Below are 27412 nucleotides of genomic sequence, written 5' to 3' on the forward strand. Positions count from 1 at the left end.
AGACAGCGTCTTAGGAGCTATTCGTAGGCATTGCTGCCAAACCCGGCTTGGGGCTGCTCACGAGCTCACTGCAGCCAATGCAATTTACAAATGCAACTCTTTTTAAACAGCAGCAGTATGTGGTAAGTCACTTATTCATTCATACTGTTTTATTTCCTCGCTGGGATTTTTTTCTCACAGCTTTCTTCACATGACAGGTCTCTGTTGCTGGCACAATTGCGCAAAAAAACCCAACAACAACAGTGTAAACGGTGTAAAGATAAAGAGTAGGCTGGTTTACCCTGTAGCCTCACTGAAAACACCATGACATGATGAAGCAACAGAGCTTTTTGACGCACAGAGATTTCTGCAGCATTTTTTTGTGTTTGATTCTTTGCTGATCTCAAAGACAACATGCCCCACGCTCGAAATAGGAACCCCAGCCCCATCCCAGAGGTAACATGGGACACGGGGCTGAAGGAGATGAACGAGACCTGGAAAGGAGCTATAGCCTGTCTCGGAGTGGCCGTCTTCTTTGTCATGACCATCGGGATCATATATTGGCAAGTGGTGGACCAGCCTAACAAGAACTGGATCCTCAGGGGGACTTTTAGCGGACTGATCTGGGAGAGAAGAACCCACTCGCTGGTCATACAGACCCTGACGGAGGACAAGACCTACGTGGAGATAGACGTCGGGAACGTGGGGAACCCCGACATCGAGGTTCCCTTCGTGAGGAACCTGTGCTGGCTGAATAAAACAGAGTTCTGCTATACGTGGGACTCGGTGGCCGAGGTGAAGATCTCGCTGGAGGTGAATGAGGAGACGGAGACGGAGTGCTACAGCATGACTTGGGCGCCGGTGCACTGTCATGTGGAGCTGAAGGTAGGATTTCTCTCAGTGTGCACTTAAGAGTCCAAAACACAACCACAACCTTGCCAAAATGCGCTTTAACGCACAATGTGATGTGCAAAAAAGGAGTTTTGCACTTTGAACTTTCATGCTTCATTTGCAATTAACTGAATGTTAACTGGCATGTGATTGTGCATATTGTTGCACGATGTAAAATACAAAATTTGAGGGCCCCCGTCCACTTTAAAAATCTGAAAACACTATATTTAGCGTTTTCCTCATACACAGCAGTTAAACGACTTTTTTTGTTTGTTTGTTTTATATTAGTGGTTACCTAGATTTACCTGATTTCCATTACCACCTGTTTGTATAAAACTGTTAAAACACTAGAGACTGCATTTAATTAAATAGGTGACTCAAAAACAAACCTTTTTTTCGCAGCAGACTATTATGTATAATCCATAACTTGGCTCCTACTAATCAAACAAAAGTACTGCAATTTATGTTTATTTTTAATTGTCGAATTTTATTTTGTTGAAACTGAATTACAGAAACTACGACATCCAATGAATTCATCTGAAAAAAAAATAAAATAAACACAGCCATGACGCTTGAGTGATCCATTTGAGCTGACATGATGTAATAGACTAAAAAAATAAATTGTTTGCGTGATTCCCTCTCCCTTCTACAGCCCCCCATTTAACTGAGCGGACTACATTCGAGTTAAATCCGCCTCTTCACAGTTGTTACGCTTTTTGACATGCACAGTACTTACTGTACTTTCCCCCCTCAGCTTAATTATCAAAGGCATTTAACTATTGGGATGTTTGGGGAGGTTAATCTGTCCCCGCTGGAACATTCCTCGCCATAACTCCCTGTCATGTGGCGCGACTGCTCACAGAAAATCTTTCCAAACTAAAGTCGCCTTTATTTTTCTAATTTCCAAAATCCTGTCCGGCGCCTCTCAGGTGACCACTTGGCACCTGTTATGAAAGTCCTTAGCAGAGCCCGGATTTTCTGACGTGAAATAAATGAGCTGCCGTTTTACGCATTTGTAGCCCTCACGCGTAAAGACGCTTGAGGAAGGACAAGCTTTCTCTTAGAAAACATTGTCATTTAATCCCCCCTGCGTGCGATGCTTTCTGAGACAGTCCCATGTGCCAGCCATCATCACATACCACCCAGTGCCCTGCATTTTATACACTAAAGTCACAGTAACTTGCTCTGACTGTCAAATATGAGATTCATCCATACTCCAGCACATCATGTACAGAGTGTGATTGCACTGGAAACATGTTGATGTGTTCCAGCTTCTCCTCTCTGGTAGGAGTTAAGGAATACTGTATGCCAAAATATTCAGACAAGAACAATTTCTTTCCACAGAACATCACTCAGATGAACAGTTACCATCATTGAAATAGTGTCTGTAAGACCAAACATCCACTATACTTTTTTGTAATCAAATGTTTATTGAGATTTTCACAATAACTGGAAGGGTTTATTACAATAGCCAAAGTGGGATGTAATCAACAAAGCACATTGTGGTGTAAAGTTTGCCATTACAGATCTAGGCACTGTAAGCAAATAAACCATATAAAAACAAAATAAATAAAACAAATTTTAAAAAAGGAGAAACAAAAACCCTACCCGGGCCTCTAAATACCCAAAGCTGAATCCCAGAAATAAAGATTAGTAATAGACAAATGCTAATTTCCTCCACTAAAGGGTATCAACAGAAATAGTGGACAATAAACATACGCTGTATGCATACACATGAAAAGTTGTAACAATATACATGTGATATATATATATATCAGTCAGAATGATTGACAGATTTAGACAATCACAGTTCAAATAAGAACACAAGTCATTACAATTAAACATTTCTTTTGTGTAGTAGCCTTGACCAACAATAAATATTTTTCTGATTTGACAAATGTAGCCGAGCTGAGGAACATCCGCTACACCTCATTGTGCCTGTAAATGACATGTTTTCAACATTATCACTGCCAAGACAAATATAAGCAAGCTGAATTTGCTGTCAAATTCTACTATAAAAAGCATATTACATTTTTAATTCCATATTTATTTCAGCCCCCTTTGCAATCTACACCATTATTCTGTGGTCTACTATTTTTATTGTGTTAAGGGCGTAGGTTTGGTTCAGCACTGGGGTTGGGGTACACATATGAAAGAATGTTTGGGGGTTCACCAGCCAGAAAATCTTGAGCATCAAATACTAAATTTCTTACATTCTAGTGGGGAAGGGGGTAAATTGTATTGCATAATATCACTATATTTTTCCATGGCAACATTTTTTCAATACACAGAAGCAAAGTACCTATTTTTATTGATCACTTTTAAATTATTAGCAATGTGAATACAACTTGAACTTTTAGTAGCCTACTGCATTAATAAAATCAATTGCTTTTTCAGTTCACTCGATACATTTTGCTGCAATAAAAATGTCTGAAGTGAGATGAACCAACTGAAACCTTTATCTTTTTAGATAAATGATTCATCATCATTTGTAGTAGAAACACTTTGATGAAATGGATGAAATCTGGGGATTCCCATCACTACATTCTGGTGAATTTTCATGCAACAATTTGTACCTTTATTACATAAATTTGTGGTGTAAATGTCTTTAATTTGGTTGAAATAAAAGGCTTCTGCTATGTTAATGTTTTTAATGGAAGAAAAAAATGCACTTACATGTTCTAAATATTGAATACACATAGATATATAGATATATAGATAGATACTTTTTATATATATTTATATTCAGTCTAACTGTAAATGTTTATCATAATCAGCTTTGTTGTCCTTGCTTTTAACTGTTATGTTGATTTTTGTGCAAATACATTGAGAGTAACAAAAAAATGGAGTCAGTCTTGTTGTATTGGCCAATAAAGCTGATTCTGATGTTGATTAAATTATAGCCAAATTCACCTTATAACCACTCATATATAAAAACGTACACTCCCCATTTATTTTAAAGTCTCCTTAAAGTATCACCTCTTCTGTGTTTTAATTTTCAACCCCTACACCTTTTATATATATATATATATATATATATATATATATATATATATATATCTATATATATATATATATATATATATATATATATATATAGGCTATTTCAGTTTTTGGTCAGGATCCATATCAGTTCATGTTCAGTTGCTGCCTTCACTCTGTCTCCATGTATGTAAACCTTAATCTTGCGTGTCCTTCTCACTCACACTGTTCATGTGCATCTTTGCAGGACTGCTTCTCCATGACCAATGTGTCCTGGTACGGCGGAGCCAGCGTCCGGGGTCAGACCTGGCCGATCAATGACCAGAACGCCACCACGCAGCCCTTCATCGTGAGTGATCTCAAGGACAATCCGTCCGGCTTCGGCTCTGCCCTGGAGCGCTACTTCTTGGGCTCATCAGGTGAGCAGCTCACTGTTGGAATGAATCATTTGCATCAACTGAGATTTACTCGTAGTCATTAGCAAAAGCGGAGTCATAGTTCTTCTTCGCACCTCGGTCTGTTACAAGAAGTAAGACCTTTTTAAATCTTTCAAATGACACATTGTCAGCTGTTTTTCCACACTTGCCATCAGCGCAGGGTTAGCACAAGGGCTCGGGAAATCTGACCCCACATCAGTGGGTATACAATGCATGGCGTGAATCCCAGGGTGTGAGGGAAGCCCTGTGGAAGTTGTTGTGTTTTCTTACCACCCCCCTCATGTTTGTTTGTGTTTGAGCTGAGAAAAAAAGGCCTCCAGAACAAGCATCCGTAAAAAACATACACTTGTGACTGGACGGTATGTCATCTATCCCACAAACAGAGTGAAACACAATACTGTCTGTGGTATCTCGGTTTATTAATTTAGAGATTAGACTACAAAGGGAAGCAAACCACCTTTCGCATCTTAAATTAACTCTTAGGGATACCAGGGTAATTGCCTTTTGTTACTATTAAAAGGGCAGGTTGGATGAGGGCCCTGATGACTCTTATAACTCACCAGGTTATTTTGGGGGTGTTAGATTTTATCCTGGGGGCAAAGGGGGGAGGCAGGGACCACTGGCGGATGTGAATGGTTAATGTGACTGACGAGGAACGTGTGGTGTGGAGTGTGTGTGTGTTTGTGTGGTAGCGGGTATAGCATTAACCTCGAGGGACTTTGCCCTCAAGTTATGTTTGTTTGAGGTTTGCTTATTGAGCTGTAGCTTAAATTTAATCTTTGTTGTTGAGAGATTTCACATTTTACAATCAGACATTTCAAAATCCTATTTTACACACACATTGCAACATGTAGTTTTATTCGGACTGTCAGTGTGTTAGAAAATTATGTGCATATGTTTGGTGTGAGTGTGCGTGTGTGTGTGTGTTCGCCCACTGAGTAGTGAAAGAGCCAACCAGCATCTAGATCAGTGCAAAGTGTGTGACATCAACCCATGAGGTGACACAAACAATCGTCCGTTATGACTTCACCGATTGTTAGCAGCAATCTTACACACATTCATTCACATACTGACAGAAGCAAATGCACCCATGCACGAGCACATACACCCATGCACATTTCGGGATGTTATGTAACACAGTGGCAGGCTTAACAAGAGAGTCACATGACTCAAATCCCACCTTGTGAGAGGACGGCAGTAATTATCAGGACCCTGTAACCCTTTGTTTCTCCGTTTAGCTTTGCACAGAGAACAAAAAAAAACAAAACAGATGAGATGAGATGGGATCCTGATGAGAACAACTGTTTGAATGTTGCCAAGTAACCACTCACAGGCACACTCTGTACATAGCCCCAAACATAGCAAACTGATGCTCAGCAATGACAGCGATGCCTATTGGAGCATTAAAGGTATATTTAACATGATATCTTGCTTTAAAGTTCAAGGATGTTTTTGTTTGGCTCTTAGATTCACATTATGTGCCTCAGAGAGAATCGTTTTCCACAACTGAAGACGTATTGAAATTTGTACTTGGCTGCTTTCCTGTTCCCTAGGCTCAGTGGAGATTATAATTGAGAAATTATTTTTAATGAAGTTAGACTGGTATTCCTCCCCCGTGCACGCAACTAACAAGTTAAAAATTAAATGTGGGCTGTCACACTTTAGATTTGGCTAATGTGTCAAGTATATTTCATCACCACGAACAAGGGTTCAACCATCAGACTTGTAAAGCCTCCTACCTGCATGTATTCACACATACAGTACATATACGTATAAGTATGTACACATGCATAGATGCATAGACACACACACACATATATATATATACATATAAAACAATAAGAAACTTTGAAAAAAAGGTTTTTTGAGAAAGAAAAAAGAAAGAAGGGAAAAAGAGAAAAACTTGATTGCTTACTTACTTCATTTCAATACCTATTCACTTATGTATAATGATTTAATTTAGTTTCACAATCAATTGGCTGTGACCAATCAACATATCTTCATACAACCATCTGTAATATCTTACGAATATGCACATAGAGTGATTCTTATGATACTTCAAGAATTAGTACCCCACGAATGAGGTTACATGCTTACCATAAAGTTATATACTAAATGTGAAGTTAACTAGGTTAGGTTTTAGGGAATAAAGTTATTCTGGTTTGGTTATAATAAGAAACATGGTTAGGCGCCTATAGGCAAGTAAAGTTTTGTAAGTTAAGTTTTGGAAAAGAAACACAGACGTCCCTTAAAGTAAGGGATTCAGGTTAGGTTTAGAGGGTTGAGGGTTAGGGTTGGGGTGAGTAGTACTCCTGACACAGACTTCCTTCTTTATTACCATCAGTGCATTGGTCATATGATTGAAGCCTTCCTGATAGTGTTGGTGTTACATGCATTTTGGTGCATTACTTTTCATAGTGTACAAACGGTGTAGGAGAACAGCATACACACACACAAAAAAAATTAAATTAGAAAAAGAAATAGGAAAAAAAGTCTTATGTGCCTGGTCCCATCATGTTGCTGGTAGAAAATGATGTTTTATATGCAGTGAGGGGTTTTCCAACTCAACAAACTTGGTATCTTAGAGATTCACCATGAGCTCTGGTGGGTTGATAGGCAACACATAGTATTATATTTTGGTGTTACATTGAAGCACTATGTGCAACATTTAGAGTATATCTACAAGTCTAAGCCAGGATTGTCTGCACATGGCTTTCAGCATAGGGGCCACTGGGCTGCTGTTAGAAGCTATCACTGCTAACAACAGCAACAGTGCTGACAAAGCTAATGGTGTTAACATGGTGAGAAGTAGAGGGTGGGTGCTTTGCTTCTGTGTTATCTGTGGTAACCACTGTATAAGCATAGTGCAGAGTGGCTAGTTAGTGGAATACACACACAAACACTCTCAAGGACTCACAAGCACGCCCGGCAGGCCACAACAATAAACAAAGAAGCACGGATTACAACACACACAGAGGCAGCATCACCTCATTGTCTGCTCAGGACACCATTACTCCACCAAACCTTTAAATAGCTAGTAGTTATTTGCAGCTATTTTACTGCTCTGAGAGTAGCATACAGCCTCTTTAAAACTTCCACAAAAACTGACTTGTGGTGCTTGTCTGTGCACCTCCTCAGACCATTGTACATGGCTAAAAGGTGCAGCCACCTGAAACTGTTTTTTAACCAGTACACACATGAGAATACAGTTTCTATTCAGTCAAGCAATAACTACTATCTGATGTTTACTGTCTGACATAACAGTTTGCATCCTGCATGAGGTTTGATTAATCCCCTCCTTTCAGGGAAAGTATGCTCTATATGTGCAGTCCCTTTTTTGTGTGCAATTCCACACATCAGATCCACTGGTTGCCTTGAATAAATCACTGATGCATAAGCAGCTCCAGGCTCCTGCAAAATAACCACATATGCTCTTGTGCACATCAGACTGGTTGGACCACCATTAAGAAGCATCACATTTTAAACTGCAATGGATGACTGCAGCTTGACGAACAGCATGATGTGGTAGTCATAACTGTTTTATTGTTGTGGGACCGGAAACTATTACAGCAGCTATAATGGAGAAAAAATCTTCCTTTACGTGTGGATAGTAAACAGCATCATTATGGGAAATTGTGACTTTATGAAACTGTCTTAGGGCTTAATCAGATTATTGATTTGTTCCAAATTTTGGCAGTGAAATGGTATTATTTTTGCGTGTACACCGACCAAATTTAATTGAATGCAGAACTGAAAATCACTTATTGCACGTAAAATAAAAACAACATACAGAACGTTTCAGTTTCTTTGTATAGACTGCATGTAATCCATAACCATATTTTGTCTTAATTGTTTAGTTTCCAAGTAAACAGGGCTTCAATATGTTTGCAATAGTGAATTGAACAATTTTTACTGTATATTTCAGACTCTACACCTCTCAGTCAATAATTTATCCTCTCAGGAAAGCCACTTTTAACTCCAACTTTCTCAACCAGCAACTCTCAGTACTGCTTTTAACCAAATGAGCGGAGCTGAATTGACCATTTTTGAAACCAGCAAACCCAAGTTTCATTTATGACATGATTTCCAACCATTTCTAAATCATTTACGGGTGTTCTTTTCCAGTGTCAGGCTGCTGAAACAACTGTGGTATTGTGCAAAACAGATCCATGAAAGGCATCATTTCCAGCGGTGATGAAAAAGTAAAGGAGTCACCACATTGATTTTATTATATTTAATTTTATTTATAATTAACAGACCAAATTGCATTTCAGCATAAAGCCTCCATCACAGCTACTTTTTCCCTGAGTCTGCTCTCTGCAGTTTTAGTGTAACTTTACACAGCTGTGTAAGCCCACTGACTGTTGTGAATGTATGGGACCTGTCTGCACCGACTCTCATTAGTCATAGTAGCACATTATGAATGTGGTAGGCAATATATGGAGCTGTGACTGACATTGCTAAGCTAAGAGGGCCCCTGGGTACTGTTAAGAAGCAAAGAAAGACAGACTGGAACACAAAGCAACAGAGCAACACAATGACCACATACTGTACTGTAATAGTTGATATTAAACTGAATCAAGAGCAAAGAAATGTTGTGAAAATCTCCTTTGGTTACATTTCATTCTGTTAATGCTGAACAAAGCCTGTGTGCTCCGTGACCTTGTCTTGTAGTTTGAAGAAACCTGTTGCACTCCCTGGCTCACTGCGTCATAACCAAGCCTTGAACCACATCCCTGATTTTTTTTAATCTTTTCTTTGCTCAGAGCATCTCTGAATATATCAGTGTATGTGTGTGTGTCATTTCAGTTTCAGAACAGTCTGAGCTGCTGCCTCACGTCAGTTATTCTCCGAGTGCTCGCCTGCTTCCGGAGTCAGCACCAACAACGGTCAAGCTAGTAGATTACAAACTATAGGATACGAACCACAGAACAAAAGAAAAGTGAAGCAGAGAGACAGCAGAGAAGATATATGCAGCTGTGCAGTAGAGTGACATTTGAGAGTGTTGCCAACTGGAGGAACTTGTCATAGCCCCACCTGTCTTTATCCATACAAAAACAACGGGGCTACTAAGAACAGATTAGATATCACTGAAGCTACGTCCTGCATTAAAAATATAAGAGGGGACTCTCAGGGAGAAGTTGTCCTAAAGCTTTCAGGGCTTATTCCTGCATTTACTCAACGGAAGGTCTTTGGTATACAATTTACACAGGATTTTAGAGAAGAAATGTGCGCAGAAATAGTGTACATATATGTACCTATACTTTAGAAAATACTTACTACACATTATGTCAAATCGCAGGGTAATCAGGTGCTGCTTGTTTGCTTAATATAATACAGGGATTTGCCATTACATTGAAATATAATGTAATGTAATGTAATATAATATAAATTATAAGTGAAAAAAACTGTAGATTCACCAACACAATTTTGTGTATTCAAAAACATGCCTTCATTATTGCTCAAAATTTTAAATTAAATGGTCCTACATCAAATAAAGATGATTTAAAAAATGTAATTCACAAATGAGTTGACGTTTTCTGAGCAATTTGTTTCTGATATTCTTCATTACGTTACAGCAACAATCTATTTTTGTCACATGTGAGGCAGGATGGGGACCCAAAATGCAGAACAAACAAAAAGGGAGCCAGAAGTACAAAGTACAAAGATGACGAGGAAAACAGACAAACTGACCAGGAAGAAAGGGAAACACAGGTATATATACAGAAAGGGCCTAATCAGGACAATGGCACACAGCTGGGTAAATGGACACAGGAACAGGAGGGAAACACAGGGATTGGTTAATTAAAGAAGGTGTGACTGGGAACACTGGGCTGGAGCAAACGAGACTTGAACAGAAACAGGTGTGCAGGGGAGACTGACAAGGAAGGACAGACAGGACTGATAACAGAGACAGAGGGACACAGAATGAGAGAAACACAGAGACGGGGAAAGAGACACAGAGACACACAGAGACATAGAGAGACATGGAGACAGAGAAAAAGCACAGGTGAGACACAAGGAGTAAAAATTCAAAATAAAACAGGAAACAGAACATCAGTAACAAGGAAAAACTGGAAAACAGAAAACCCCAAAACAAAGTCCACAGGAAAACCAAACTCCCAAACCATGATAACTTTTCAATTATCACTTTAAGTTTACTTTAAATTAAAATGTTATTTTGTTTTTGTTCGATAAATTGAAAAATAAAGCCTTTTTTTATTTGTATATTATTTAATGATATATTTACAATTTTAATTTAAGCATTAGTTGTGGTAACTTCACAATTATTTTTTTATTGTATATAAATAAAGACACATGAGATGTTTTTTAGTGCAAGGATTGGAAATAACTGAAAAAGTTCAAATATTTAATTGTAATGAGAGATTTGTAGGTAAAATAACCAAAAACAAATTTATTTGTATTTGCATCTATTTTATTTATATATACAGACATAAATATTATTAGCAGCACACATTGTGCATTACTATTATTATTATGAGTAGTAGTAGTAGTAGTAGTAGTAGTAGTAGTATGCTTTTTTACCCTGTAATATATTTTTATATTTTAAGATAAAAATTATCTTTTTTTATTTTATATGAGCATTATTGATAATCAGAGGGTCTCTTAACTTGGCTCTCATCAAAGTTTTCTCAGCTCAGTGTTACAAATAAGGGCTTGAAGTGTTCCTATTTGTTTTCACAGCAGGTTGTTGTAATAGTGAGCGTGTGATAGCGCTCTGAAACGAATAAAACTAATTTATCTACTGTCTCCATATCTGATTTTTTTTCCCATACTAGCTTTTATGTAGTCAGCATCAGAGATAAGAATCAAATGTAATTTCTGCAGGACTTATCAGAATCGGTTGCAGCTCCATAACATAATAGACCACCTCCATGCGGAGGTGTATGTCTGCAAATGAGCATACGTATTACAGTACCTCCTTATCCTCTCTCTTTGCATCTCTGGTCCCTCCATGTTAGCATATTTTTTCTCCCCTTCTCCTCTCTGTCTCCCACCCCCTTTTCTTTATTTCTATCTCTGACTCAATCTTTCCGTGTGGGATCCAAAGAAATGATACTTTACTGCTCCTGCTCGTTTGTTGCTCGGTCTCTTGGAGGGAACCAACCAAGCACAACACACAGATAGGGAGAAAAATTATGTAACCATCATAGATTTAGATTACTTTTTCCCTTTCAGATAATGATACTTAATCAGCTTTATTTGATACAACAGAACCTTAAAATGACAAGGATGAAGCTGTTTTTTCATTATGCTGCTAAATAGTGAGCAACAGCAAAGGATGCAAGATAATAACAGACACAATTATCCAATCCAGGAAAAGATATTTTAAAATTTCCTAAATTTCAGTGACAACACACATGCTGGCACAGATGGTTAGGATTAGGGTAAGGAGGCACATGGTAAGGTGTAGAGAAAAGCATCACATTCAGACGCAAAGCGGACACCAGAGTCCCATGTGAAAGTCTGGGGTATGTTGGACCCCCATGCCACTCACCATATAGGTGCCCTCATACTCCTTATATTACATCATTATCATCAGTGTTTCAACCTGACACCTTCCTGCCACTTATCATGCATGCGGCAGGTCCTGTCCTGCTGCATTCTCAACTGATGCCGCCTGTCCGCATATCATACACATACAGCAGGTGCCATCCGGTGGCGTATAATAACACTGTGACTGATTCTGTCCGGTTGCGTTCTCAGCTGATGCTATCCAGCAGTGTATCATGCAGACATGAAAGGTGGCTTTTGGCGTTGGGATCTTACGCCCCACTGACAAAGCGGCAGTATTTGACGACTTCAGAATGAGAACGGGCTGGCAATACTGTTAACCTTTTTGAATGTTGACCACAGTCTCCTGCCATCTGCTGGTATGGAGGGATATTTCCTCTCACGCAGGCACAGAACTAGGTGCTGGTTGGCCATCAGTTTGGTATGTTCATGTGTAACTTTTTGGCTGAGACATGGCAACATGAGGCGCTGAAGCAGGCAGCTTTCATCACCGCTAGTTTTGTGATGTCTGTCCGGTGTGTCTGGGCCTTTACCCAGACGTTGATTCAGTGCTATTGCTACCTCCACTGCTGGCTAAAGGCAACAACTGTCAAGACAACTCTGTCCTCCAATTCTGCGATTGCACCTTTTATACATAGCGTTGAGGCAGATTCTTGCCACAAAACTCCAACTTTGAACAGGCAGCGTAAACAGGGCTACACTAGTATGAATGGATGTGGATGTATGGAGGAGCCCATAGAGAATACTTATGTACAGGGTCCATAAATTTGTGCTGCACCCCTGACAAACAACATAGGTGGAGTGAAAGCTTGTTGTCCTCAAGAATGTTTTTTTTAATTACTATTTTTCTGAATAGTTCCTAGCTGAGTGTTTCTTTGGCATTTTCTTTGTCTCTCTGCAAACCCCAGATCACTGAGTCACACTTAAACAGAAATAAATGCTCACAATATTCAGCTCACATGTGGAAGTTAAAACAAGCTGCCACTATGTTACTCAATAGGTCACCAGAAGGTCCCCAGGCAGCTGCCCTGAAACCTCGACTCTCGACAAGTAAGAGGTGAAACACTTTGACAATGACTCACTTAGTCAACAGACATTTGTTAAAAGCAAGCTGTCATCTCTCATATGAGAAGGCTACCGTGTATGAAAATCATCCCATAAGATTTTCCACAGTCGATCTCCTACCTAATACTTTCCATTGAGGACAACAAGAAAGAGACGGCAGAGAGGGACTCTTTTAAATGGGGGGTTGTAATTACGGTGTGTATCACACAAGTGACCAGTCTGTAGTTGCTCAGGTCTGCTCTGTTTCCTTCCTTAAATATACTGAACTATTAGAAATGGCCTTAAAGCCAGCATTAATCCAAATCTAGGGATTAAGTTGTCTGAAAAATTTGGAATTGCTTTAATGGTCTCCTAACTTCACCAATTGAGACTGACGTAAACGAAAAGGATCAAGGAAAAGAGAAAAACTTTTTTATTACATCAAAGTGTGGGATCTTCTTATTTGATCTATTTTTACATTTTCTCCTTGTGATATTTGTACAGAACACAGTGTCTCACACTTGAAACAATAAAACTGATTGATTATAGGAACGGAGCAGAAAAAGTCTCTTTAGTGTTTCATTATTGTTTCAATGAGTGGAATAGGAAATTTACTACCATGGCAAGATCCCAGTTTTGTGGCCATCAATTTCTTGAGGTTGGGCACAGAAACTAAGTTTCCATTGTTAAGGAAATGCATGCCTGAACACACACACACACACACACACACACACACACACACAGACACACATATACACACACACAAACACACACACACACACTTGCACGCACACATAGTTTGCGTTTGAATGCACCTTTTTATAACCCCAGTCAAGTCTGTAAGCATGCACAGGTGTCATAAATAACAGTATAAATATGACAGGTAAAAGAGTGCAGCCCATCTGGTCCGCAGCAGCAGGGAGTCAAGCAGGAGCTTTTTCCACCCAAACCAGCCGCTCTCCGAGGGCCTAGACGCCACATTAAAACCTTCCTGACCCATCAGAAGGTGCACGGGGTCACCTCCGCTACCACCTCCAAACATTCAGCTCAGACTGAGCGAGAGGAAGTGCAGAACCTTTATGGTCCCATAAGTTCTGCTCTGTTTTTCTTGGAAGTCTACAGTTTCCCATTAAAGAAAAGTGCGTGTGAATGTGTGTGAGAATGCATGTGTGTGTGTGAGTGTGTGTGTGTGTGTGTGTGTGTGTGTGTGTGTGTGAAGAAGTTGATTTGTGCGTTCGCTCAGCAGCTGTAAAAATGGAGGCATGTGTGTGTCAAATCTTTCAACTCTGCACAATAAACTTAAATCTTTTTTCGCCTATCTATTGCTTTGCAGGTGAGCAGATATGGTCATCGCTCGGGCATATAATTTTGCTTTTGAGAGCTAGTGGAAAATATTTGGGGGGAAGCTTGCAGTGTTTAAGGAATTGTTCTAAAAATAGACCCCCTTCTTGCTGCTTCCCCTTTAACTCTTGTGCACCCCACTTCTGGCTGTAACTCAAGACCACAAACCTGCTTCACTTTCTTTAAATAACACTTATTGATTCCTGCTTCCCTCAGATTGTGCTCAGTCTGAACAAGAGGTAAGAAGTTCATTTTCAAATGGGAGGACCCCCTCCTGTAATGAAAAATGCATACAGGCACATGCAAAGTTCTTTGTATAAACAGATCAGACAGGATTTAGTATATTTAGCATTCAAATCTGCTTGTTTAGTCAAAGACAGAATAAAAGGTACAGCTGTTTTGTCCCATTTCCTTGAGGCCCTGCAGTGTCATTTCCCATAAAAATTAAATATGACTCAAGAAGTCATGCTCGCAAGCTTAAACATCACTTTCCACCCCGTGTGCACTTTGGTAAAACACACTGTTTGCAGCCTGCTGTATCTGCACATCATTCAACAAGGCTGCTCGGTGTCTGGTGTACTCTGGTCGCATCTTTTTCCACTGCCTGCATACCACTTCCATCCCTCCATAAACCTATAACAAAAAAATATTAATTTTAGCCATTTTTCCCTTGCAGTTTAACTTCTTTGACTTCGTTCAAAACATGGGAAGAGAGTGATGAGCAACTAAACAAAAAACAAACAAACTCAATAAAGTGCTAAAGGTTAAACTAATTTGTTTCTTTTCTCTGTGACATAATTTTAAATATATATTTAAGGGAATTATAAATATAATTTTCTGGACATTTTCCCTTTAAAAAAAACCCTAATTATCCAGTCTTTGTCACCTCTTACTATTTTTTTATTTCCAGTTTCACAATATTTCTTGCCAAGTTGCTCATTAGGTTTTTTCTGCATTTTTAAAAGAAATTAAACTAATTTTCACAGATTTAAATTCTAGTAAAATGCATCTGAATGCAGCACAAGAAAAAGATATCGATCCAGGTGTTAAAGTGTTAAATATGTAAGTGTTTTTAACAAAAAAAATCCACATTTATCCACCATTATGAATCCATAACAAGCAGTTTGGAGGTGACCTAATACCTTGTGAGGGGCAGCTGAGGAGTTACCAGTATCTCTTTGACATTATCCGTTGCAAACACGTGAGAATTACCCTGTGGTCGAAGGCTCTTCTCAAGGCTTTATGCAGCACTTGAACACTGATCTCTGAAATGATTAATCTGATTATGGACCGGGACGTGAGTATCCTGCCTGCTCCTGGTCCCTGCCTGCTTGAGAACAGTAAGCCCATTGAAACTAGAGAGGGTGGCTGAAGTGAGCCAAGCTTCCACTTCTCAGTCTGTCTGCCTGCTCAGGAGACGGGTCTCGCACCCTGATCTGTTCATTGATCAGCTCCCAAATCCCAGTTTGGCTTATTTGAAAAGATTGTGCAAAAACTGAAACGAGGGGTCACATTTGGAGGCTGTGATCAATACTGCTACGGGACAGACCCACAGGAACAGGAACGTAGTTACAAGTTGAGAGGGAGAAGGTGGGAGTCAGGACGGGTGAGAAATGGTGAGGATAGGGGGTAGGGGTAACCTGAGAGGGACGAGGCATTCCTTGCAGGGCAGCTACATCTGCAGACACAATTATCTGCTGCGCATAATCGTATCATGTCACACGGCCTCTGAAGGGTGACATATACATACAGTAGGAGGGAAATTTTTTGGAAAAGCTAAAGTTGACAAATTTAATTGCAGGTGTTCTTTTCCCATGTTGGTTTTGTCCACGAGATGTGCTCTGGATTAAAAAAAAATGAATCGGTCTTCAATGTGACTTTGGATATTTATCCCAGGCTTCTCTCATTGGTGCGCAGTGTAACCTACCTACTCAGATGTTGCCAGCAGTCCCGGTGTAAACTCATCTAACTGCATACTGCTATATCTCATTCTAGGGACTGTTTTTCTCACATCTGAGTGAAGCAATATCAGCTGACACAGCCCACACTCTACCTCCCACAACACTCCACCCGTCACATTCATCCTGGTCTCAGTATCACTCACACACTATGTCATGTAAGAGGAATCTGCAGTGGGCCGTCTCATACTTACACTGCTTCTTATTGATTTACATCAAGGCCAAACTTATCTGTTTGACACTATATCATCTGATTCCCTGACACAACAATTGTGAATTTCTGAGAAGCATGATGTAATGAACTAACGTCCTGTGCCCTCTCCTTTCTCCTTTTCCACCGTGCAGGTGTCGCAGTGCTTGTATCTCCTGATATTCCCCTGCAGCTGGGGGTTGACAGCAGGCAGCAATTCTGCCTGCAGTCGCTGCCCAGTATGGAGCGTCTCCCTCTGCAGTACACCGTGTGTGTGGCCCACAACGTGAAAGCTGCTCACCAGGAAGCGGTGCAACAACTCTCCCAGCACAGCAGGGAGCTGCCCAACATGAACACGCTGTGGTTAGTTCAGTTTAGATGCAGATTAGCGGTGATTTCCTTGCCTGAAGGGAGATTCTGTTTTAACATAATAAGCAAAACAGTGGTGCATGTGTGGGTCCAGTAAATAAAGTTTTGTAGGTTTTTAAGGAAACTACAAGATCCATCCAGGTTCCTCAGAGCTGCAGGTTGTGTATGATGCCTCTGTGTGTGCTTTAGGCTGCCATTCTGGAAGCTGCTCGCCAACATGGATTCAGGGCCGAAGGTGGAGAGGGAGCTGAGGACCTTCTCTAATCGTCTGAGGAGACACCAGCTCGGGGAGGGAGTCATCAGCCTCAATGAACATTCCACCACCCTCCTCTCCGATATGGTATGTCCGCCCCTCACTGCCCACTGTACCACACTGAACTTTCTCCAACCTCAAAATCTTAAGCAGACAGGGGAATCTTTCAAAGGCACAACACCAGGTTAAGTTAAATCTCAGAGAGTCAGCACCAAGAAAATCATAGTTTTAGAGTTTTTAGTTAGACTGCAGCCAAGTGAAGATGACTGTCACATAGCTGGTAACACAAAGCATCCTACTGTGTGAGAAAAAATCAATTCATCTCTAAGGTTCTGACTACATAGCGTCCAATGTTTTACTTCCTGTTAAAGTACATCATTACTTTCTCTAAAGAATCAAAAATCTGAAAACAGTAAAACAAAAAGAAAACAAAATCAAACATTTTTAACAAATTTTAAAAATGGTCTCTGTCCCAAACAATATCTGTGGGTTCATTTTTTCTCTTTTTAGGTTCTGCCCCATTTCAGAAGAACAGAAAGCAATGTGCTGTTTCATTTGGGAAAAACATATTTCTCTCTGCATTTAGATTCGTTAATTACCTAGCACTTAAAAGAACAAGTTCCTTTTCATTTTATTTTATAGCTTTGCTCATTCAAAGGACTACTTCAACCCACAAATGATCATATCAGTTACTGATCCTACGTTATGTTGAATTTGTGAAGAAATTTTTTTTTCTTGCCTGAAAAATCCCAAAACTGAGAAAATTCCTGATTAGCTGAAGTCAGTTGACAACCAACTTTAACAAAACTATTTTGTTTACAAACTCTCACATGACTTGTGCAGTTATATCCATTGCATTATTATCCAATCCAATATTATCCAATATTCACTTATCTGTGCTGCACTCCACTGACAAATACTGTAATTTTACCTCACTGAACACAAGAGCTGCTCCACCGTTTGGATCTTTGTTTTTTGTGTTATTGTGTGACACCTGTGTTTTTAAAGGTTAGTTCAGATTCACCAAAGTCACACAATAACACAAACTAACTGATGGAGGCAGTGGTAGACCAGTACCTCACGTGTTCAGTGAGTTATTGTCAGTGAGATTTTGGCTCTGAGGAGAGCATAGATTAGTCTCACATTCAGTTCAGTTTCTTGTTGGAAAAGACTGTCTGTTTGGGAAGTACAGAGAATATAACTGGATAAATGAGACTTGGATATACTGCAAAAGTTGTGAGAGAGTTTGTAAATGGATGGTTTAATATAGTTTTGCTGTTAAATGTGGCCCCCATTAATTTGATTCATCAAGAATTTTCTCCATTTTTGAGTTCTCTTAGAGAATTAAACTTAAACATTGGGTTAGTAATTGATATATAGTCTACAAATGGTAATTTTAGGGGGTGAAGTATTCATTAAAATTTGTAGCTACAGAGCTGTTTCAACACAAAATGTTTGTAAAAGTATCAATGTTTAACTTTCTATCATAACCCGGGAACCTCCATACAGGAACATTCACTGTAGTATAGTACAGTGGCCAACTACTAAGCGTATCTCTTTTGGTATAAGTGTTTTTTTCTACATTCTCTCATCCAATTCTGGCGGTGTAGAGTCCCATAATCCTCCTCTTCAACCATCTGGGCTGTGATACTGGTAAGGGTTCATCGGTCAGAGGCTCAGGACTGGTCAAGGATAAAGATGAAAGAGTTTTCTTAAGTGGATCTCCAGAAAGCTGGAGACGAGCGGGGAGCGAAGGAGGGAGGACAGGTTCACAGAAATGTCACAATGTAGAAAAAATGTTGAAAAATGTGTTTTCCTAAGTGCACATCACACTACCTGCAGGCCACTTTTTGAGTTATGTCTTAATGCTTGAAAATGTGATATATCATGCTCACCTAATATGTTTCAGGTATTCTTAACTTCATGATTAATTGGTCTGTATCTGGTATCCAACAAAAGGGCTGGTGATGTTTATCATTGGTTCACATTTATCCAGTTACTTTCCTTGAAAGTTGTTGGAAACTGCCTGGAAAAGAGACCACCAGGACCACTCTGGAGTGGATCTAAGTCAATACCCGGTGATATTCCATTACAAAACAAATATAGCTGAGAGAAGACAAACAGAAGCTCCCCTAACTGACCTTAGGTTGCTCTGAGTGTGGTACCGTGGGACGGCGAAGAATTGGGTGTGTTGAGATTTAGAAGGGACGCGAGCCAAGACTAACTTGAGTAGATGATCCTGACACCAGCTCGATGCTGCGATCTGACCTGAACCGTGCTGCAGCAAAGAGGGAGGTAGAGAAGTTTCTTACATTCTGTCCATCAGAGAGGTGGAGTTTATTATATACAAACACTACACTTACAGTGCGTTCCCATCACCACTTCAAAAGGTATGAAAGGAATAATAAGAGCAGTGAGTGTGGGAGGAATAACACGTCAGCTGATGGATGTCATGTGGTGAGCAAAAGAATCTCGTTTTTTGGTTCACCAAAGATACAAAACACAGATTTTGTTTTCGCCCTGTTACCTCTCCACAAACACCATAAAGAATCAGACAAGTGTAGCTGCATGGAAACTTGTCATTGTCCATGAAGTTTAAAGCTCTAAAGGAGTGTGATGGGCAACAATGATCGTCTGTAAAAAAAAAAAAAAAAAAGGACCATTTTATGTGGAATTAAAATCAAGGAAAAGAGCAAAATAAGAAATTAGAGGAAAAAAAAAATTCTAAGAAATTACATAATATGTGCTAATCTACCTTTTCTTCCCAGAGCTGGTTCGCCTCCTGGGGTCAATCTTTGTATTCTTAAAAGGTTTTTTCCACAGTTATGTAACCTAAAATCTTTGTTGACTTTACCATGTGATTTCCAAAGGATTATATTGTATGTTAAAAGGTTCTGACAGAGGTCATATTGTCACTACTAGTTAACAAAGCAATGCGTCCACATGGAGACGTCAATGTGTCATAAATAAAGCTGCTGTGCCTTGTATTAAGCTGCTTGTTTTACATGTTTGCGAACATTTAGATTGTTTCATTAGAGCACTGTATTGTATTACTATTTATTATTTAGATGCAATATAGGCAGTTATTGTTGAAATTACTGTGAAATAATGTTGGTACTGGTCCGCCTCACGCAATGCAAAGTGTTTTTCCATTCAAAGCTATTAATGCAGTCGTCACAGTTTATCTCTGTGTCTCTCTGCAGGACCATGACTACCTCAACAGCAGGAAAAGGGGGATGTCCAAGAGACTGACCAGGGACCTCCCACTTGTCAAGCTTCTTAACATTTCCATCACCCTGTCCCCTTTCCTGGGTGTGGACACCACACAGTTCCACACCTCCCTCGTGGACGGCACCGAGGCCTACTGGCTCAGTCTCCCCTCAGCCCCTCAGGGACAGTTGGTGAGACCTGAGCGGAGCACACTCATCCTGTACTTGTGTCCACAGTCCTCTGCGTGTTAACTTTTATCCAAGGTTTCTCTGATTTCACTCTGGTTGTTGTTGTTGTGGTTAAAGGGGAGAACTCCACTTCCTCTACACTGTCATTGGTCCATTCACAGAAAACTTATTCCAAAACATTGAACTTTCCTCAACTTACGAGAACACTCTTTATAAAAAGAAACCAGACACAGAACTTTTTCCAAAGTGAACACTTTCCATCTGTCCTGAAGCCTGTCTCCATTCACTGGTTACAGCTTGATAAAGAGCAGAGCAGTGTGAACATGGCCTAATCCAGAAAATCCATTTTGCAACAGCAGAGCCTCTGATGTTCCGCTGTAATATTTTGTAATTAAATTACAAAATAAATGTGATTGTAATCAGTTACGGTCACTGATAAAAAAAAAAAAAAACTGTAAATAAATTACAGTTACTAATCAAAATGTTGGTGATTACAAAGGGGTTATGGATGTATAAAAAATATATATATTTTCAGTAGAAAGTTTATATGTTGAATAAAACATTTTTTCTGTTGCTTTACATCCTATTGCTATGCAGGAATGCCTACTTTGGGCATATTTTTGGACAATGCAGGTCAGCAAAGCCGTTGACACAAATTTGAGCGCAGTATTTAGGCACTTAGGCTTTAAGGTCTTTCCAGCTTTATTTCATTTGTTCGAAAAGTAATCAAATGCATTAAGTTACATTACTTTGATGAAATAATTAAATAGTTGCATAACTTTTTACATTTTAGTTACATTCTAGTGATCTGTAACCCTTACATTTCAAAAGTAACCTTCTCAACACCATGAGGTTCATAATTAATTACCAAAATACAGGTTGTGTAAAATGAACTCTACTCTCTGTCCTTCAGATCCCTGTGATGAGTCAGTGGCAAGGAAAGTTCTGCGTTAAGCTAAATATCACCAACCCAGGAGCGGTGAGCTGGTTCCTGGACAGGGTGGGATCCCTGCAGGCCCACTTGGGGATGGAGTATGTCATGCTGGAGGGGGGCGAAGGAAATCTGTTTGAGGAGCAAGCCCTGCGGCCGCCGCAGACTCTCAGCGGAGACAAGTATATCAGCCTGCTGGCCGACCTGGCCACAAGGATAGGAGACTCCACCATTGTGACAGCAGGGACACGGTAATGTATATCATGTTTGTATGCTCCCTTGACAGTCATTTTTACCCAGTTGTGACTGCCTCTTTTAATAGGGAGGGACATTTTCCTTTGTGAGGTTGCTTCTTCTACTTATTATGATGATGTATGTGTCTCAGGTCGAGCCACAAGCCTCTGTTTGTGAGGATGACCCCCTTGCAGTCCGACTGGAGCCCAATGGGCCTGAAGGGCATCATTCCCTCCCTGCTGCACCACACTCTGCTGGGATACAACTTCCTCATTCCTGATGCAGTAGGTAATACCACAGCCTATGGGTCACTTTTCTCACCTCTAATATGACACTATAGTACTTAATATTTTATGTAAACAAAGAAAGAGCATATTCTTATTATTCATATATTCATATTTTTCTTAAAAAAAAAACAGACTATGAACACATCTGACTCCCGTTTTATCCTGTAAGCTTTCAAATTCCTCCAGATCAAAGCCGGTCAAACATCTGATGTCTGTCAGGCAACTACACACAGAATAGTACCTGATATACTTCACACTTAGACTCTCACGAGACATGGTATTTTTTGTGTTTTTACAGATGTACACAGTGTGAACACACAATACATAATTATTTTCACATGACAATTAAATACTCATGAAACATGGTAGATAGCTAATTTTATGCTCATATGTCCTATTTTTCAGAGCCAGCAGATGAAATAGTGTAGTGTCTTCAGATCCAGTTACTGCCTGTTGTTCTCATAAAGGTTTTTTTAACATGTTTGATATTTGCGACTGACATCAGCAGCACTTGTGTGTAGCCTGCGAGAGAAAAATCTGTAAATAAACAGATTTACCGACAGTTAGCTAACTTTTGCAAAGTTCTCTCACCTCCAGTTCTTTCTGTCTCTACAGTTTACATTGCCCACACAGGATCTCACCCAAACAGCCTTTTTTCTCCTTTTATGGCCATATTCAAACCCATGGCAGAAAAAGCTTTTGAAGCATGTGACTGCCTGTTTTAGGTGTGTGTGAAGCTGAAGATAGTCAAGATGTTTTTTCTGTTTTATTTTAGCAGAAATTACACTGAATATAATAGTGCAGGCACCTGGTTGCTCGCCCTGTGTGTTTTTAGTAGTACAAGTACATGTGAAAAGTGCTGTTTTTGCAGGATTTCTTGAGGTTGTCTCCCGCCCAATCTTCAGTTGTTAATCGCGAGTCATTCAGTGTGTTATCTAATATAATTCACTCAACTGTAAGGTTTATGATCTTTCCGGAGTGCTAAAGAGTTTAAAAGATCTGCACAAATTGGTGGAAACATTCTTTGCATGTGGTTCACCCTTTTACTGTAGGTTTCAGTTAATCCTCAGGTTTGTCCAAAGCTTTAGTATGTGCAGCTAAAAAAAGGGATTTCCTTCTTCTCCCCAGCTCACATGCATATTTGTAATTTATTTATTTGAAAAACGGACATTGTACATTAATCCACATTTAAACAAATGTAAATGCACTTGAGTTAGCTGGGGAGCTATTTTTCATCAGTAGTCCCTTGCCTGATGTTAAGAAGCATCCTAAAATAATTTTAAATAATACAATATGAGGACACAGTATGGGCAATAATTAAGACAAAAAATATTAAGATAAAAAGGCACACAATATAGTTAAACGTGTACAAGTTAAGAATATACAACACAATTTAAATACATGAGTGGATAAAATCCAAATAGCAGATAATGCAGGCACAGTATGAGTAAAGTTATTTTTAAATTAGGAAAAAATAGCCTTAAATTAGTATTGACATTGTTGGTTTTCAATAAACAATTACTTCACATTACATATAAATGAATAATACAATGATATTGTTTGAATCTGCTAATTTCAAAAGACAGAGAAACAATAATATAATCTACATATTTCTAAAATATAATAATTAAATAATAAAATAATGTGTTCAGGGAATATTTCTTCATCTCTCTCCTTCTTTCTCTGCAGGTGGCTCTCTGTCTGGAGACCTGGTCACAGATGAGGAGTTGTTCATCCGTTGGCTGGAGATCGCAGCTTTTCTCCCTGTTATCAGCTTCCACACACCGCCCTGGGTCTGTGGAGAGGACCGGGTATGCAACTAGAATTATGATTTTGCAAGTCTACAACCAAAAAACAAATCACAAAGCAATCAGCACTTCATGAAGCTACAAATGAACCCAGCAACTCTTTCCACTGCAGCTCCAGGCTGAGGAGCTGTCATATTATCCGCCTTATCCACATTTAGATATGATTACAATTGCACATTTTTCTCTAAAATTTTCACTGGTGAAGATTTACGTTGAGAGAGATTAGGTGAAGTGGTGTGTGAATGCTGCCTGTCAGATGTTCTTTAAGGAGTGAGAGATTATCCTTCCTTCCTGTAGACTGGTTAAGGTTTCTTATGAAAAGAGCTGAGAGAAGGAGAGTTTATTGACCCAGCAGCCTCTCCCTAGTTTTGAGGGTCAATGTGGAGAAGTTCCCACCGGTGTGTTTTGCAGAGGAGCACGAGGGCTGCTGAGACCAGGTCTATTGAAACTCAGATCTGGCAGCAGGAGAGCCAGGACTGGAACCCTGACTCTCTCCGCTGGAAATCAGGAATGTACTGTTCACCGTGCACGGCAGGAAAACAATCTCTGCAATCTCAGAGTCCTGTGACAGATATCGATACTTTTCACGACTCAGGTTCCTGAACAGAAAAGCACTTGATGCTTCTCAAGAGAGTTATTTCCCCCCTCCCCTGCCGGCCCGTCCCTTCTTCTGAGCGACTGCCCGGCCCCTCCCGACATCACCTGTGGTTAAGAGTCCATCTGTTCCGAATTACAATCCCTCCTCTAGATTTATGGCTCACTTTCACTCTCAAGAGCCACTTCAGCAGGAATGATAATGAATTTTAGGACAAGTCTTGGAAAAATACTTTATTGTGGCAATTAAGATTTCCATGAGTAATTGACAAGTGTGACAGAGTGGGAGTGATCAACAGCCTTTTTTTTTCATAAAGAGAGGACTGGGGGAACAAAATATATTAGTTGTGACTTGCATTGCGTGACAAAGATAAAAATAGGCCTTTTGGACAGCTAGACATTTGACAGCAGAAATGTTTTCCATTTGGGTCCCTTGCGTGGCTTTCGACTTACAGTATAAACTTGGATGAAGTGAGACTGAAATTTCAGAGGTGGTTCAACTGTTGCATTGCACTTGATAAATGAGTCTTTTTTAAATGGGTGTTTTACTGTAGTTTAAATGTGGTGCACCTTTATTTCCAGTGTGTGTGATACTTCAGTCATAGACAGGTCACAGCAGCGACCACATTGGAATCAAATAGCAATAAAACCACAAACCCACACACACGCCTGGCTTTTCAATTAGAGAAAGACCCACTCAAAGCCAGGCTGTGACTTCAAGCTCATTCCTACAAACGCTCTCAAACCAAACTCATAAAAAGACATTTTTTATAGATGCGGTCACGTTTTCTGTTTTTGTCATGGGACACTGAAGAGGATGTGACCCTCACTGGAATGCTGGACAGTGGGAGACAAGAGGAAGACTTGGACAGTGTTAAACCACTAAGTCAACAATAGGCTGCTCTGAAGTTCTGACTGCATGTCTGGACGCAGAGATGGCACAAACGGCTTTTGCAGAGCTTGTTGTCATTATTATTCCTGTCCTGAAATTCTTGAGTCAGATGATTTAGTTAAGGAAAGGTTTTTTTTGTGTTTTTGTTTTTCAATTGTTCTAGATATCTTGAAAATATATTTGGCTCAGTGGCGCCTCCAGAAATGTTTCATGAGGGTGGTCAGATGAAAATCTTGGGGTGGCAAACCAACACTAAAAGCCATAACTGAATTGCAGGAATTATTTTATGATGTTGGGGTATATAGACTAGTTAAAAACTATATCAATTACGCACTCCGATCAGGCTCAAGGAATGAGGGGAGTAACAATAAAAATGAAACTGGGGAAAAGGCAAGCGGAAATGGGTGTATAAACAAAAGCTGTGATTTATATACAAATAAACAAGGCAATAAAAGTGTACAAAAAAGTAACAAAAAACTGCTTTCTTTAAGAGCAGAGAAAGCGACACTAAATTTAACAATTAAATTACTAAATCAGTAAACACACAAAATTTCACCACCCTCCCTCCAAAACAGGAGCAAAGATCACAGATTCTGGTTCACTACAACTAGTTTCTTCTGTTTGCAATCTGACACACAGCAGTCACACTGGCCCACTGGCTGTGACGTTTGGCTTCTCCAGTCCTTATATACTGCATGCTCCTAATCAGCAGATTAAGCACAGGTGTGCTCAATCACTCTCTGCACGGTGAGGAGGGGAGGGTTGCACCTGGAAAAGCACACAAAACAAAGAGAAACGAAAAGGCACAAAAAAAAGGCACTTCCGCCTCTTCACCTGTAAAAGAATCGCATAGTCATAAACTGTGGTTTCCTCTTTTACAGTTAATTTAAAATAACTAATTATCTGATTTGCATGGCCAATACCAGTTAAGTTAGCCCTTTGAGTTTCACAACAATCCTGTTTTAATGTGTTATGTATCTGTACATGTTCGGTGATCCTTTGTTTTTTTTAATAGGCTGGTTGCCCTTGTCCTTAAAAAGACAAATATGCAGCTTTATTTTCAAGACGTACATTGATTGTAAGGAACAAGACATTTACTGAGAATAAGCCTCAAGTTTAGGGATTACTTGTGGATATCTGCAAAACCCATTTTATTCGGATAACTTGAGATCAGAGTTTTCAAGGACCCTCTTTGAAAATGGCCATGCCAATTGTTTTCCCCTTAAAATTTTGCTTAATTCTTGAGCATTATTTAGCCCCCTTGCTGACAAACTATGCCGACATGGTTGATAACAATGGATGCCGTAGGTAGTCGTGTTTTACAGGATATCGCTACCTGAGCACTCAACAAGCTCTTTAAGCTAGAATTATTTTCACTGGGGTGGGGGGCATGACCTGCCCTATTCAATACCATTTTTTGACCAAAATAGTGCATGCAAGCAGGTTTTTTAAACATGGGTAAACCCGCTAAAAATAGACTGTAGACTACTTTCCCTTTTTGCTATCCTCTGAAATGTAAATTTGCCCTGGGAATGCCAGTGATTCGGCTGGATATTAATAACATGATTAGATGGTTCTGAATGAAAATAAACGTGGAGATGATGACATAATAACTTGACTAAATAGATTCCTCAATTAGTTTTCTTTTACTGGCTGGTAAATACTTATAAGTATGAAAATGCATGATTTTACAAACAAAAATATATGTATGTAATTGATTATTTCTACTATAATTTTCATTATGTTTATGCTCCTCTCTCCATTGGTGACCCATAGGTGCTAAACCTAACACGGGCCTACATAGCCAAGCACCAGAGGGATGTGGTCCCACTGATAGAAAAGTATGCAGAGGAGTGGCAGATGACGGGAAACCCCATCTACCGGCCGATGTGGTGGCTCAGTCCCAGTGACCCCATGACTTTCACCATTGATGACCAGTTCTTCATCGGAGACGAGGTGACTTAATGATGTTCTGATGAGAAGGGATCAAGTTCCGATATACTTGGCATCTGATAGTGCACAAATCAACCCCCCCAGCTGTAACCTGATGTCTCACTTATTAAGTACACAATCTCTCTGACATCTGAATTTACCAAACTGATTTGTGTTTCCAGGTCCTGGTGGCACCAGTGGTGGAGAGAGGGGCAGTGCAGAGGGATATTTACTTACCTGACGGGGGCTTCCAGTGGCAGGATAGCCAGAACGCTCAGGTGTTTGACGGGGGGACGTTCCTACAGGACTACCCCGTGCCCTTGGAGGAGGTGGCCATTTTCTTACGGAGAAGCTGA

The 27412-nt window shown here is 39.8% G+C and overlaps 1 protein-coding gene across 1 annotated transcript; it reads left to right on the forward strand.

Moving 5' to 3' along the window:
- The first annotated feature begins 66 nt into the window (after positions 1 to 66).
- si:ch211-236l14.4 (SITS-binding protein) lies at positions 67 to 27412 on the forward strand. The gene is made up of 11 exons (XM_042496768.1): positions 67 to 122; positions 198 to 864; positions 4100 to 4271; positions 16514 to 16721; positions 16917 to 17067; positions 20184 to 20381; positions 21292 to 21560; positions 21695 to 21831; positions 23520 to 23641; positions 26901 to 27080; positions 27239 to 27412. The coding sequence occupies exons 2-11, from the start codon at positions 394 to 396 to the stop codon at positions 27410 to 27412; spliced, it is 2082 nt and encodes a 693-aa protein (XP_042352702.1). The 5' UTR covers positions 67 to 122; positions 198 to 393.

Source organism: Plectropomus leopardus, chromosome 11 (genome assembly GCF_008729295.1).
Source record: "Plectropomus leopardus isolate mb chromosome 11, YSFRI_Pleo_2.0, whole genome shotgun sequence".
NCBI classification, from domain to species: Eukaryota; Metazoa; Chordata; class Actinopteri; order Perciformes; family Serranidae; genus Plectropomus; species Plectropomus leopardus.